Source organism: Bacillus rossius, chromosome 2 (assembly GCF_032445375.1).
Source record: "Bacillus rossius redtenbacheri isolate Brsri chromosome 2, Brsri_v3, whole genome shotgun sequence".
NCBI classification, from domain to species: domain Eukaryota; kingdom Metazoa; phylum Arthropoda; class Insecta; order Phasmatodea; family Bacillidae; genus Bacillus; species Bacillus rossius.
The window spans coordinates 81,599,600-81,616,426 of record NC_086331.1 but is presented as its reverse complement, the minus strand read 5'-3'; the positions used below and the strand labels follow the sequence as shown (position 1 = coordinate 81,616,426).

At 35.4% G+C, this 16,827-nt stretch overlaps 1 protein-coding gene across 5 annotated transcripts in view; it reads right to left on the bottom strand.

Moving 5' to 3' along the window:
• Positions 1–16,827, bottom strand: part of LOC134529407 (serine/threonine-protein kinase Tao) — a 172,803-nt gene that overhangs the window by 31,614 nt on the left and 124,362 nt on the right. For 4 of the 5 annotated variants that reach the window (XM_063363445.1, XM_063363443.1, XM_063363444.1 and 1 more), the window contains exon 16: positions 9,904–10,022. In XM_063363445.1, the coding sequence (XP_063219515.1) occupies positions 9,904–10,022 (119 nt within the window). Of the gene's footprint in view, positions 1–9,903; positions 10,023–14,994; positions 15,549–16,827 lie in introns of those variants that run through there. The other variant, XM_063363447.1, reaches the window with a different exon arrangement.

Genomic DNA, 16,827 nt, shown 5'->3' with positions numbered 1-16,827 from the left:
AATGCACTCATTTGAAACTTTGAATGAAATAAGAACTATGGATCTATTGTGGCAGCCATTGACTGACACATGGTATAACGCGACTAATTCTATAGGACTAGAAAAATAGGGAGAGCACGGAGTTTCTGGGACAGTGTAAACAAACAGGCCATCTTTTTTCTGGCAATGTGGGATCATGTGGTCGGACCACGTGGCGAGGTGGGTGTGGCACCACGTGATCGGCGAGGGAGGGGTGGCACCACATGATTGGGCCACATGGCAAGGGTGGTTGTTGTTGTCGTCATCTTCTGGTGATGTCACAGGTGGCCATCTTGGTTTATTTTTCCAAAACTAGGGAGCGCTGGTGTTGTGTTATTTTTGAGAACAAAAATCTTTTATCATGGCGACTGTGCCCAAACCAGGGGATGCTGATCAGCAGTCTGCGACACTAGCCACTACACCAGAGCGTCTGTTAAGGGAGTAAGAATTAAATATGGAATAAATGTTTTCATTTGGGTGGCAGTACACCCAGAGGCATGCTAAACTTACAGTATTAGTTATGTTTGAATTTCAAAACTCTGCCATCTTTTTATATTTAAAAGAATATTATCTGTTGTAGGCTGCCATCTTTTTCACTACTGGCATAAAGTTTAAACTGTAGTAGTGCTAGTGGTAGTGGTAGTGGTAGTGGTAGTCATAGTAGTTTTATTACAGAGGTTGAAAAATCTTCAAAAAGACACCAACGAAGATGACGGTAGTGTGGTATTTTTACCCACTAAAAAACAACCTCTTGCTGCCCTTCCCAGGGGAAGGAAGCCAGACTGGAAACCACTTTCGCATTACTTCATTCTGTTAAGCGCCCACCATTGTTTGTTCCTTAGCTTTTTTGGCCTTCAGGAGGTCCTCCGCAAATCGCATTACAGCCTTCCAATTGATCTCTAAACTGGCCATGAACACTATGATGTTGCTGGGGTTTGGCGCAATCCCAATGGCTTCCCAGGCATCGTTCCTTTCCACTGTCCAACGTCCACAACGGAAGAAAGTATGATAGGCATTATCTACTTCTTCGCACAGTATGGACATAGCGCGCTCCTCGTAAGTCACATCTGATGGAGATACTGGTTAAACAACCTGTCTCCAAGGAGAAACTGTGTCAGGTATAAATTTGTCTCCGTGTGTTCGCAGTTGGTCCACGCTGTCAGGTCAGGGATGAGCTCTGCAGTCCATCTGCCAGTTGTGCTGCTTTGCCACCGTGGTTGCCAATGTTTTCTCAAACAGTTCATTTATTCAAACTTATTGTATTCGATGACAGTTTCTTGATCTCAGGACATGTGGAACTCCGTAGCAGTCACACTTGGACAGCCATTGTAACCAGTTAAAATCATGCCCGGCTAAGACAACTGTTCCTTGCACAAACATAAATGCTTGAAGAAATCTCTTCACGACTGTTGCAGGTAGTTGTGTTTAAAACTCTGTTGATGATTGTGATATTATTCATAACTCTATGTCTGAATTTTAATAAAAGAGTTTGAAATTTATTCTTTTTATGATGAAAGTACTACAGGTCCTTCACAAGATAGCAAACGAACACACTCAGTTTCGCAGATCATTATTCGCATTCCTGTGCCTTTATGAAATAATGTCCTCCGAGACTACATTGTCTAGGTACACAGACATACGGGAAATAACTCCCGGTGGACCAGAGGACCACCCAGGCCTAAGTCGCACATCTGAGACCAATAAATTCTAAATAAAACGTCCAAACATTGATGAAAAACAAAGGTTGATACTTAACTGCGGGTTAGCCCCGGCTCCCAGGCGTGAAATTGTCTGCCCTTAACAACTCAAAATCTATTATTTGTAAGCTCCCGGCCCCCGCACGTCCTTTCAGCACATTACTTGAACAACGACTGACAAAACAAACCACAGTACAAAACACAAAGGAAAATTATTTTACTGGGGACTTCCTCAAAAAGCTACCTTGATACTGGCTATACATATTGTTCTTACATCTACTATTCAGTAATTCCCCTTTTTGAGGGTTTCCCCTAGTTCTGTCCAATGTATTTGTCTTTCTCTCACACAGGATGCGGTAACGTATCTTCTATCACTTCGGAAATGCTGTGTCACCACACGTATTTCTTTCTTTTACCAGACCCATTGTCCCATGTCACTATCACACTATGAACCACACAAGTTATCAAATTTATATTTTAAAAGAGACTATTTAAAGAAAATAAAACATTAACTAAGATCCACACCTACAAAAACAGTTACCCAGCCAACCAAGTGAAAACCAGTTAAGCTTTAGTAAAAAGGCTTTTCGAAATAAAATAATTTAAGATCAAAATTAATTAAAAGAATATTATTAATATTAACCTACAAGTATAAAAACCTATGTCACTATGACATAGAAGCTATAATCAGAAGATCTACTGCAGTACTGAGAACATAATAATTATTCCATTAACAATAGTTCATAAAAACTAGGGATGACAGGGTATTGCAATGTTACACTACGATTTTATTTGATCATTCTGTATACCATGTTGTGATATTTAGATTATTTTACCAATAGTTTAGAGAGTGGAACAATTTATTAGGTTAGGTAAGGTATATTGAAAATACACAACAGCATTTTTGAGACAAGTAGTACACTCGCCCTTCGAAGTAACGCTCTAACTCGTTGTAGGAAAACAAAGTGCTAATCAAAATAGTGATAGTCAAATATGTTTTTTCCATAAGAGTATGTGTTAATCAAAATAATTAGTTTTTAAATCAGTTAAGTACTTGCTAACTACCAATTTAATTAAGACACTGGTCCCATTAAAATTAATTTAAAATCAAATAATGTCTAAACAAATCCAAATAAATGTTGAATAATGTTTTGACATTAAATCATGTAAAATTAAATTCAGAAAATTCATGTACCACATTGTTTACTAAAAGGGGTTGAGAAAAATATTCCTAAGTAGGTGATAACATTTCTTATTTACAATTTAGAAATGTTATTAATATAGGAGATAAATTTATGTTCTAATAATATTTAAAAAAACAGCATAAAATTTACATTTTCTATTATTAGAAACATTTAACCTGCTAACGTAATACCCGACACGTTTTTACTAAATGTGTGTCTGCCATGATTTGCCACTAGTGTATCCTCATAAATACAAGGTAAACTAACCCAGAAAGCTTCTGCCTTTTCTCTCCAGAGCTGCTGCTGACCTATGAGATGGCATAATATAAAAGTTGGCTGAACACTCAGGCTGCCGTCTGAGACAAATAGGCAATGAAGGAAGTGAATAGCTATTAAGGAAAAATTTAATTGTTGATTGATTCACTACATTATTCATTTGTTGCATTGCATTTAATGTTGTACAACAGCCATTGTGCGCACACGCACATAAGAATTTACGTAAAATAAAAAAGTGATATTTCAAATCTATGACCACACTACTTCATGTCATAATTTATTGGTACCGTTACTTTAAAACTGTGCAAATTTAACACAGTTCCTTCGAAGGGTAGTTGTACTTAAAAAAGTGATTTTTGCAATTTTAATTGTTTCAGATCACCTACTCTTAAGAAATTACAATAATTTTAAACTGAATAACACACTACAGGCTTCAGTATTTGATTCCTTCTCAAATACAAAAAAAATCAACAAAATCTTAATACCTTGCATTCTTTACCATAATGTACCGTTATGGCATTTTTATTGGATAATAGTATATTTAGAAATCATTTTTCTGAACGATGTATTGCTTTTTATTGCTGGTATTTGCAATAAGCAACAGTACTGTGTAATTACATGATTTTGCTAGTAATTTAAAAAAAGTGTAAATATATGAGTATAAATTTATGTGAATATGCAAAAATCTGGAGGGAAAAACCAACACCACTTTCAGCTAAAAATAACCCCAATTTAAGTATAAAATGCCCCTTTGTACTATAAAATAAAAACAAAAATGTATGCTTCTACGAATCATCAGTGGTACAGCAAGAGTAATTTGTGTAACTGTACGTATTTAAATATCAAGGCAGATAGTTTAAAACCTGTCCACTATTAGTTACTGAAATAAGTTTTTTGTAAAAAATATATACTTATATTTAAAAAAATACTGGATCGAATATGATACTATAAACATCTATGCACTCATTCAATCAACACTGCAGACATCACACACAAATATTTTCTGTGAAAAATACATCTATCGCCAATCTTCTTTCCCGAGTTAAAACTATGTTTAAATAACATACTTAGTAAAACAAGATGTGGAAATGGAAAAAACCCAGTCAGTTGGTGCTTGTCAAGATGCTAGCCTCTGTAGAGGATTTGTCGTCAACATTAAAATAAATGGCTAGGTACCAAAATTAAAACAATTTCAGAGTGATAAATGAATTTATCAAAAATTTTTATTTGTTCTCCCATAGTACGTTACTGGAACTGTATGTAAAACATGCAGATAAAACTCTGTGTAAATGTTAAATATGCTTCAATTTCATAAAAAGAAAGAAACAGCTAAATTTCATATTTCATGTTTAACCATTTTTTCAGTGCCTAATCATTGATGAAAGTGGTATATCTCATTTCACTTTTATCACAAGAAGAAATTCCAGCCATATTATGTGATTTCTTTGTTTCTTCCCAGAATTTCCAAACCATTTTCAGTTCCCCAACTTTGTTTGGTTTTGACAGTTTTCTATACTTGATTTGTATGAATGTGTTAATTTATTTTACAACTTTCACTACAGAAAACTTGACATCACATGTTATCTTGTACGTCCGAAACTACTGCATACCTGCCAACTTTTTGAAACTCCCATCAGTAAAACTTTTAGAATTTATAAAATTTGGCGTAAATCACGTGCGGCAATTACTAAGTACTGGTAACCAATATCAATTTCTCGACTTTCCCATAACCTTATATTCGACCCACAAAATCTTATGCAGAACTACTCTAAAAATATATTTCTAGTGCTGCTGTAAGCAATATATTTTTTTTTAAAAATTAGCACAACAATGTTAACAACTACACAAAAACTTACACTGAGAACAATAAACCAAACATGAAGGTGGTCTTACCTTAAAAAAAATGTTGAACTGATGGATGAATGATTTATGAATTTTATGTGAAAAAAAAATTAATCTGTAGTGTTCTGCTTCATTTGTAATGATGATGAAGTGGCCTTCTTTGCTGCTTGCAGGAAAACACTGCTGAAGTTTTGTTGATAACATGGTCCAGACCTCTTGCATTTGAGAACAGAGATTGACTGGAGTGTTTCTCTCGACATAGATGATCTAAATTCTGTTTTTTTTTTTTAATTTTTTTTTTTTTTTTTTTTTTACCAAGCTAAAGATACGTTCTCATTCTGCATTGCTGTGTGGTATACATAAAATGGACAGCATTACCCTTGATATTCTGTCATATTTACAAACCCCTTCAACTCCTTGTGTATGTGATAACTCTGCCCATTTCACATCAATCGACACATCTTTATCCACAACAGCCTATATGTCATTAATCTGCACATTTGCAAATTGTTTATGGAGTTCATCTATTGCCAAATCAATAGTTTCCTCTTTTTTCACAGGCAAGATAATGGGGAACAATTTCACAAAGTAACGCACTGAGGAAAATTGTGAATTTTCAATTCCCTTCAGTCGTGCCACTTCTGCATGTTTTATAAATTCACTCTTAAAAGGAAACTTATTAATCATGTAATCACATGCAGTAATGAAATATTTCCTTACTGAGCTGTAGAACACATGTTTCTCTTTGCTTTCGAGCACATTTATTAAGATTGTTGTGTGACTTCCTATCATTAACTCACCATCATCTTTTTGGTTATGACATAAATGGTACTGTACTTCAAGTAATGGACTGCCCTTCAGTACACTAGGTTTAACGAAATGTACAAGAATGTCTCTCAGCAAATTAATTAACAGTTCTCTTAAAATATGTATCTGTGGCGATGCTGCTTGAAGAATTACTTTTACTTTCTCAAAATATGGCATAACATGAAGTAGAAAGGCACAAAGAGCTTTGTTCAAATTCAAAGACAGAAACAGAAACAATTTTTCTTCCTTACTTGCACAAGAATTCTGGTTTTTAAGAACTGGCTTGTCACACTTCTTATCAGTCAGTGAAATTTTCTTGCTGCTAGAAGCAGATTCAGGAACTAATTCTCTTTTCCCTTGTATCTGGTTTCCTTTTTCTGTGCTAGAACTACTTTATTTCTTTACACTTAATGGGATTTGGTATGATGTCATACTCACAGACTGGGATGGTTTCTGTGTTACCAACACTTCTTCTTTGAAAAAAACTGAGTAATGGTTTCCACTCACTAACAAGTCTTGTCAAACTTCTTGCTAGAAATAACCTCCGTGTTACAACATGCTTCAGTACCTTTTTTTATTCCTTGCAGTGAAGATCTTGAAATCTAGCAAGTCGTTCTTTTTGTTTAGCACTTTTTTCCATATAATAAAAAATGTCTACTAATATTTCATCCACATTCACTGGCAAACTTGAAGCTGCCTTTTCTGCTGCCAAGTTTAATAAATGACATGCACAGCCAATAACCACTATTTCCTCATGCCTTTCTTTTAAAAATGCAGCAACACCATTCTTCTTCCCAACCATCACAGGTGCATTATCAGCACAAAATGCTACACAATGATTCAGTGGTACTCCATTCGATTTTAGCTGCGACAAGATTAACTGACCTATATTCCGCCCTGTAGAATCGCCTTCCAGGGTAGGTATGGAGAGAACTGTACTCACAATTTTACCCTGTTTGCTGTCATAAAATGTGACAACAATAGGGTACAATTTTTCGTTTGTGTCGTTACTCCTGTCTGTTGCAACAGAGAAAGGCCCTGTCTGTAGATGCATAACAACTTCAGACAATGTATTACTTGCCATTTCATTCAAAATACAATTTGTTTTCGTGCGGGCACACGTAAATTGCTTTGCAATATTTGAGTCTGTGAACATATTTTTGAACAATCCACCAGCATGATCTGCTGCACTGAGTGGGATGTTATGCTCCACTAAAAAGGAAACAAAAAGGCATTCCGTTTCCGTAACGTCCGAATTGGTGTTTTTAGTGTTGAAAAAACTGCTAATTTTCTTGTTCTCTTCCTGGCTCTTCACATTCCCAATGTGTTTGGGACAGTTAATGTGTGTGCATACGTCATGTTTGTAACGTTGCAAGAACCCTGCCCTCCTAGATAAATATTTCTCTTTTTAAACTATTTTTATGCATGTAAATATTTCTTAAAAAGTCTTTCTAATGATATTTTACAATTTTTATGTATTTAAGGGTTGATATTTCACTTGCTGTATGCTTTAAGAATGTACCTTGTATTTTAACAGACATTTTCAATCATCAGTATTTTTTATGTAATTACATATTCACAAATAAGTCGCTGTACTAGATTTTTGCCTGTTTTGGCCTACTATTTTAGATTTTTCTAAATAAGTTGAATTTTGTCAAGTAATTTGTGATATGATTGCTGTTCTTAATTTTCAGTAACGTATTGCATAATAGTTATAGACCACGGGACTGTGTCTGAGGTGATGTGTAGAAAGAGAGAGGCATAAGAGACCTGTAAGTGCGAGTGAGAACGAGACAGTGATTCCCCACCAACAGAGATAAAAGCTGGGATTCCCCACTGGTCGTGGGAACCGAGTGATAAATTCTGTCTCACGGTGTGGGAGAGAGAACGAGAATGGGAAGTCCCTGTATCTATGTACGGAAATCATTTTCATTGTATCTTTGCTGTGTTCTTATTGGCTTGTATCTGTAAGTTTGAATGAAGCGTGCGTGGTCGGTGAGGTCATGTGGCTTCTCCTCTCTGCGTGGAGGAGACTGTGTTATGAGTTCACCAGTCGTCCGTCGATCGTTGCACCAGGAGGGCACGTTCGGTGGCTTCTCGCAAAAATATGTAGGAGAATTGCAGGATAGAAAATTTAACGTTGGTGGTCAAAGCCATGCCGAGTTTTAAGTTTCATTCGGACATTAATTAGAAATTGTGATCACCTTCGTCGGCGTTTGGTTCGTGGCGAAATTCGGTCTCACTGGGTGCGGCCCTGTTTGAGGTCGCACTGATTTCTATTACTTACAGTAAGTGTTTACTGAAGGACTTAATATACGTTATTTTCCATTAATTTTTATCGCCCGAGCTGCGAGCAATTCTCGACAGGCGGATGTACGAATGGAATGAGTGAGCAACATATTGAAAGTGATTGGATTCGTGTGTGCAACATTCTACTTTGAAAAATAAAACAAAAACTACAATCGGCGCTTAACATCTTTTTGGTTTTGTATGTAACGAACCGTTACATGTTTACCACCGTGCGCTATATTAAAATCACACCTACACACTAAACAGAACACAAATTTTTCGTCCTTCTGTGATCTTTGTATACACGGAAATTCCTCACTGTAACAATCCTTGTATATTTGGAAGTACTTCTTCTTCAGTTTGCTCATTTTTAAAACACGTTAAAAACACTCATAAAAAGACGCACAAAAATTAAGAACAAAAGTCTTCAAAGAAACACAGGCTACTTATTAATATAGAAATGTATACGATGGAAAACACCGCAAAACTAGTAAAATATATTTAATTACTCGTCCATTTTCGTATTGGTGTAAGGTATATAGGAAAACAGAACAATTAAAACTTTTCGCAATACTTCTACACCATTATTTACAGCTTGCTACGTTCCACCATGTTTGGAAACTAGAGCCTAAGTGGCGTTTGTTTTCCAAACGGACCAGTAACTTAATTTTTGATTCGTTAGAAAGAGCCAATGAGAACGACGATGTCAAGAACAAAGATACTTCTTTGTTTGGCATCTACGTCAACGCTTGTTGTCTCTCTCAACTCTCATACATAGCCTCGTCGTTACAAACTCGAAATTACCCGTTCATCAAATTTTTAAATTTATTAAAAATGTTTCGAAATCCGTAAAAGTTGGCAAGTATGCAACTGTAATGACAGACGATCGATTGAGAAACTTTTCTGTGTTTTATCACATAATCGTTGCACGCTAATAATTGTAGCACCAATATTTTGGGGAGTAATTTTGTATAGAAAAACCTCTTGCGTACCGTTGCGATATTCTTGGTCCCGCTATTAGATTCCGAGCGCTTTGTGTAGGTATTTTTTCCATATAAAATAATGTATTTTAAAGTATAAATCTAATAATTATTCTAACATTACCACTTACTTATTTAAATAATGGAAATACAAAGTTTTCTGATGTGTAAATTTTCTTTTACAGATGTTTTTAAAAGTTGTAACCTTTATCTGTTCGTTTGTCTGTAGCCTCGGTGTACCGCTTATAAAAATGAAGCCAGGGCTAGTTGGCATCATTCATGGTTATGTTGCTTGCCGTATAGAGCACGCACATGTAGTCGAATATCGATATTGATATCTCACCGATTGCATGCAACGCACGCTCTCTGTCGAGTGCCGAGTTAAATACAATTGATAACCCGCACTCTTTCGTGGTCGGTGTGTACTACGACAATAGTTATGCGTTAGTTCAGGCTCGCATTCAGGTCACAGATTTTGTTTTTCTATTTAAAGGTGAAGAAAGGTTTCATGATTTATTAATTTTAATTGTTTGACGTGCTTTTGTATAGTCTACTTTTAAAATGAATGTACTTTTCTTGAATGGGTTTTGTTTTTATGAATAAATATACCTAACAAAATTATTTTTTTCTCATAAAAGTTGCAGCCCTACTTTTCAAACTTGATTTAGTATAAAATGTGCGACGATTATGCAATAAAACACAGTATTCATTTTCATTTGTTGATGAGCACATAAATATAACTTAGCAAATGTTATCAGACAAAATTAAAACTTATCATACAAAATTTAAGTATAAAAACAATAAACTAACCTGAAGCCCAGTCGTGCTGATTCTTCATCAAACTGCTCAAGATCACGTTCTTGCCGCTCATTAAGCAGTCTTATTCGCTCAGAACGTTCTTGCAGAAATTGCTGCGTTTCTAGTTCCATCTGAAACAAATATGATGCTGTTGCTGCTCAAAACATTACACATCTATGCTAAAAGGGCTTAAAAGCTATGAATTAACACATGAATATTAGTTCAAAAAATTTTTCTAACAATTGTTAAAAGTTACATTACATTAAAATATTTAACATTTAAATAACTGAACATGTCATAAGTATAGTTTAAATTAAAAATTACATAAACTTAATGAAAATCACATAACCGCAGATCTTAGAAAAAAAACTATACATTGACTGTGAGTCCAAAGTCGAGTTCACTCACAGCAAACATACTTCTAAAAGAAAATATTTTAATGTCTAAAAAGTAAATGTTTTCTACAGCATCAATTAGTAGTATCTATCTTCGGCATAAAAGTAACTACATCTTGTGTCTTCATATTTTTGGTTTCTAGACAAAATGTGGTGATGCTATATTTGTGTATAAAGATGCTACAATGTTATTTACATCTAGGTTATTGCAGATTTCTCTAAACATGTGACATGCCTAAGTACTGTCATTTTTGAAAAGGGGAGCATCGTTGTTTACTAGAAAATAGTGGAAGATAATGGTAAAATAATACCAGACGTAACTTTGTTTCCTGGATGTTTTTACTTTTTTCTGTAATTTTATAGTTCACGTGGTATTTTTTAAAGCATCCATTAAATGCAAATAAACCTGGACAGTAGCTGCTTTAGGTAAATAAGGTATAATATATTTTACGTGAAAGATTTTATGTAAAGAAAAAAAATTTTTTCAAGCACTGAAATATTTTACATTATTACCAAAACTGATCTAAACTAACCAACCTTTCACTTTAGTTATCATTGGCCATTTCCCAGAAGCCAAAACTCTTCAGATTACCTCTGTGAACTTCAAATAATGAATATTTTATACCTTGTTGTGACGAAGGGTTCGGTTGCAAAAGTTTTATGTTAGTTAGTGGCCGCCACCGTGTCTAGGGCGCACAGACCCAGTGGAGATTCTTCTCTCAAGGCGTGATGTCACCCATGTGGGGATGTAACTCATCTCCCTCGTGCACCTTTATAAGACTACCAGAACCTGGCTCACTCTAAGCGTTGAGCACGCTGTGCTGAATGCTCATGTGGGTTCTTGCGGCATCCCACATGCTGCTAGGTACTCACAGACACACACGTGGTCAGACGAATAAGATAAACACAAGGTATGCGAAAATGGAATTTTTACACAGCACTCTGTAACACATCCGTATAAACAACATAGTGTTTGGCCGGGTGGGTGCCTGTTAAGCCCTTTCTATGGCAAGCTTCACTCTGATCAACGTGCTAACAGTGAACCTACGTCACCAATTCCTAGCCACTCAGGAAGGTTAACATACAAATCATGATATGTCTTACGAAAACATGGTTTACAAATCCCTGTATTAACTCTCATTATTTTAACAACTCCTACCACATATTTAGGACAGATAGAGACCCATCTCTAACTTGCAGGAAAAGAGGTGGTGGCATATTAATAGCTGTAAATAAACATAAATTTTAAAAAGTTATATGTCCGCATGAATACGATCACCTCGGTATTGAAACTATCTGGATAAAAATTAGAACTCATCAAATTAATATTTAACTCTTGGTAACATTCATATTCCTTCCCATACTACTCTAACTTATGCACCATATTTTGAAGATCTAGAAAATAAATTCAAGAATACTGAAGACAACATACTAGTAACAGGAGATTTATATGTCCCAGGCATCGAATGGGCACAAATGCATACATTAAATATATTTTGGTCCAGTATTAAATCCAAAGACTATACTCTAATAAACTTTATAACTGCAATGGGTTTATCTCAGTTTAAATATACTCAACCATCTAATTGGCTGCTGGAACTAAGTTTTACCAATATTGAACTCTATACCATCAATAAAGCTCTGGATCAACTAGTAAAAGAAGACATCTACCATCCAGCTATTGAAGTTAACCTCAAACTTCACTCTGTTTCAACATTCCAAAATTTTTCGTCCTTGTTTCCCCACTGGTATTCTAAACAACTCATCAAATCTATAAAAATAAAAAATAAATAAATAAAAAATTATAAACTTAAACAACTCATCAAATCTATAAAAATAAAAAATAAATAAATAAAAAATTATAAACTATACAAAATAAATATGAATCCTTTCTACTATTCTCTGATTTCTCGCTTCTAAATTGCTTATATCTAGAGATAAAAAATAATGGGTGCATAATATAAATAAAGAAATCAAAAATAATCCAAAAAAAATCTGGAATTATGCTAGAATTATGAGAAAAACTATCACTGAAGGTAAATGATTTATTAACTAATAATTATCCTTCACTTATTGGTAACTGTTTTGCTGAACACTTTTCCAGTGTCTATGTAACTCCAAACAGTAACAATAATCTACCTACTGCATTCTCTTAATAGTTTTTTCCATACCTATGACAAATATATCTAAAAGTATTGCGCTCCGGCGTATTAAAACTTTCAAATAAATTTACCTTCTCCAAAGGTCCTGATGATATTCCTAATTCCTTGCCCCTATCCTTCAGTGGTATTTATCCTTCCAAATGGAAGCTAGCTTAAGTAATTCCCATTTATAATAAAGGTAACAAGCTTGATGCCTCGAACTATAGGACTATTTCACTCCCCAACGGTTTCCAAAAATCTTTAATATAATTATACACCAATCCCTCATTTAGTACAACTAATGCGTTCCTAAAAATGTTTGGACTATACAAAAATCACGTATTCTGAAGTATTAGTCTCCATAAATAGCAATGTTAACTTACTTTATATGTTCCAAAATGTGTAGGTAAATTTTCTTCACGTAATACAAATGCATAAAATAACACTAGATGATAAATACGTCACACCATTTATCTTTATAAGCCTACCATTAAATTCTTTGTATGACAAATACGACACTGCGTAACGAGAGATAGGTTGTTATGTACTTCAAAATTAAAGTGTTTATTCTCATATCACTGCTTGGTTCACACCAATCCTTCAAGGCCATGACTATTTTTTCATTACACCATTAATCTGGAAACCTTTTCCATGTGAATCTCTCCATTTAATTTCTGTTACAGTATCTAATGTCAAATATATTCCCGCTAGTATAACCAACACAATCAGACTACATAAACGTTTGATAGAGTCCTTATTTACGATACGTACAATTGTGCACACAGTTGTTAACTTGCTTAAAACTAAAGTGCGACCAACATAACTGTGGTCTTCATGACATTCTGTATGCCGCAATACTTCTAGTTTTGTCTCAAATACTTAAACATGATGCATTATGCTCTCAAGTTCCTTACCACTGGCTAGACTTAAGTTCATCATGGCCCGGTCTGTGGCCAGGCGACAATGGTACGGCCAAGTGGCATACGCACGGACATAATAACATTTGGTCCTTTACACCCAATAGTCGTAACTGAACTTGCTATAGCTATGTTTGTACAACAGCTGATAGCGTAGTCAGACCTGCATGCACATCTCTTCCCCCCCTCTTATAGTTAACTGTATGCCATGGTACATCTGTCGTTTACTGAGTTGAAGCAGACTTCGTGGCATTATGTCCAACTTTTTTTTTTGCCTGTGGCGATTTCGTGCTAACTGAAATTTACAGATGTGCTATCCAAGAATGAGGCAGTAAAATTAACATAGTGCTAAATGAATCCGCACAATTTTAAAATGTGCTAAGTGAGGGATTGGTGTATTTAAACAATTTGAAATCAATTAAAAAAATTAATTCACAGTCTCTCAACATGGTTCAGAACTGATAAAACCAACAGAACTAAATTAGTCTTCTTTTTAAACCCTCATTACTTAGAAGTAATTACTCATGGGCAAGTCGATGCTTGGTATTTTGACTTAGCCAAAGCTTTCAATACTGTAAACCTCCAAATTCTTCTTACCAAGGTCCAAGTGATAAATACTTAACTTGGCTATGAAGCTATCCAAACAACAGAAATGTATTTCTATCAATAAACAATGTAAAATCCAATGTACATCTCGCTACTTCTGGCAGTTCTCAAGGTGGTAACTTTCACCCCTATTAGTCAATATTTATATTACTGACATTATCTTAAGGTAAACAACTCCACTATAACTCTTTTCGCCGATGACTTCAAAATACACCGAAAAATATCATCCTATCATGACTGTTATCTACTTCAGTCTGACATCTCTAAAGTTAAAAATTGGTGTCACTCTAACATGGTCCAACTTAACAATGAAAAAACTACCATTGTAACCTTCTCCAGAAAAATATATCCCATTGTCTACGACTATAACTTGCCAATTCTCCTATATTGACATCACTTTATATTAAAGATCAAAGCATTTTACTTGATTCCAAATTAAATTTCCATTTACATATTGAATACCTTATATCTTATTCTAACAGAATTCTTGGTCTCATTAAGTACCATTCTAAAACTTTGGATTCCACTCGGTCCCTCTTCATTACCCTTATTAGATCCAAAATTGAATATGGTTCCATTATTTGGAATAACAACAACAGTACTGACACTGAAAACCTCAAAAAAATTTAAAACAAATTTTTGAATTATTTACCTCAAAAAACAAATAACACTATTGTTATCAATTTCCTTTTAGGATCTTTAAAGGATAGAAGGAACATTCTAGATGCATTATTTTTAAATAATTGCTATTACCATTATCTCAATTGTCCTTATGTTTTCAAAACTACTGGCATCGAAATTCCTTCCTTGAACAGTCGTAAACCTCTGCTAATTTTGACTTCAAATAAAAATAATGATATAGTATAGGGATTGATAACGAATTCCAAGTATGAGGAACATTTACATCCAGCCAATCAAAAAATACTCCTTAAAAACATTCTCACCAAAGCCTATCCTTAATGTTAACTTACAATCTTATTTATTTAATCTATTATTACGATTTAATGAGGGGGAAAACTGGCTTCGTAAGGGATAGCCCAATTAAGTTTTATTACAGTTTTATTAATTACTAATGTTTACATAAATAATAAATAATTGTACTAAAAAATTTCAGATCACAAGTCATTCAACGTCTGTCAAGTTCCGCAGTTTGCATTCCTCACTGGAGCTAGGCTCAACAGTGGTTTGCCCCTTACCACATACCTGTCCACACACACACGCACAGTCTTGCGTCACTTAGTCGCCGCACTCCCACGATCCAGCCGAACTCCACATCGCGCCACTCTCGAGGGGGTCTCTCACCCTCTTCGCCGATGTCGCACTTCCCTTCACTCTCTAAACTCTCGGGACAGTCACGGGCCTTGCTCGAAACTCGGCACTCACACGGCACTCCACCGAAACTGTCAAGGCACTCGTCAGGGACTCTCGCAGCACTCCGCAGAACTCTTGTGGCTCTCGTTGTGGGACTCTCGCCACACTCCTCTACGAACTCTGTTGCAAAAACGCTCTGTGTCACTGCTTAAGTACCTGGGCACCCTTCTTGAACCGATGAGAGAAGCAGTTGTGGCGAGTCGCGTCATCCCGGGCCGACCCAACACCTGAACAGTCCAGAGGGATGGTGTCAATTCATGCTGCTCCACACGGCGGCCCGCAGGATTCCCAAGGCCGCTCAGCGATATATAAAAGTGCCGAAACAGGACGATGCACAGTGAGAGGAGAGGGGAGAGGGGTAGACGACCCCTGTAATCCAGCCATGCACGCACAGCATGCCTTACGTCAGTGGACCGCACGTAGCCGTGAAGGGTCGCCAGCCAGCTCCGAACCTGGCATCGCGGTCTGGTCTCTTGGTTCGTAACAATATGTATACAGACTTATTTTTACATTTCTCTATATTTATATTACTATTTTATCGAGATAATTTACGAACAAAATATATTTCTTCTATTCATGTTAAATCTTATTTTTTGACTATTATTTTACTAATTTATATAAATATGATTTTATGTATATATGTTTATGTGTGTTTTTTGTGTTAATTGGCAATAAGGATGACGTACCCGGAGTACGGAGAGCGTCCTACCTCGGGGTAGTAAATGGTGAAGTAAATGGGGTGAGACATGGCTGCAGAGGTGGTTCATCAGCGCAATGATGCTAAAATTAAGGACCATTAGGCATACGCGAATCACACCGCTGATGTGCGTCAGTTAAAAACAAAATATTTTCAATGAAATTACAATAGAATTAATCCAGACATAAATTCCTATAACAATTTATGTAAGACAAATACACCTCACACCACTAATTCCAAGGCAGATATTATGTCAGCCAATATGATTTCATGGCAGCAATCTTGTTTTTTGTCTGCTGGAGGCTGCCATTATGGATCCAAAATATTTTTTTTGTCTGCTAGAGGGCACTGCCACCATATAATTTTAATTTTTGCCCATTAGAGTGCAGTTTTTATTTATTGCCATAGCGTCCACCATCTTGGATCCCATTTTGAAATACTGTAATTTTTAAGATAGAAATTCAAGAAAAAAATCCAAAAATCATTAAAAATTCACTTCTTAAAATAATGATTGATTCTTGTCCACGGTTTAATACCAAGCAGTACAGAGTTAATAAAATTTATTAATTATATATTAAACAGTCTAAGGTCCGGGATACAATAACAAAAAAACCTCAATATCACATGAAACAGCAGGACAGAGAAGGAGTTAGCACACACCGAGAGTGACAGTCACTCATGTGGTAAGGACCATTTCATCTATACCCACCAGCAAACTTTGTATTTTTTTTCTTGCCTCATTTAGAAAAATAATACATGTGAAGTTAAAAGTATTCATGTGCGACTAGTCAAAGTACATAAATTCAAGC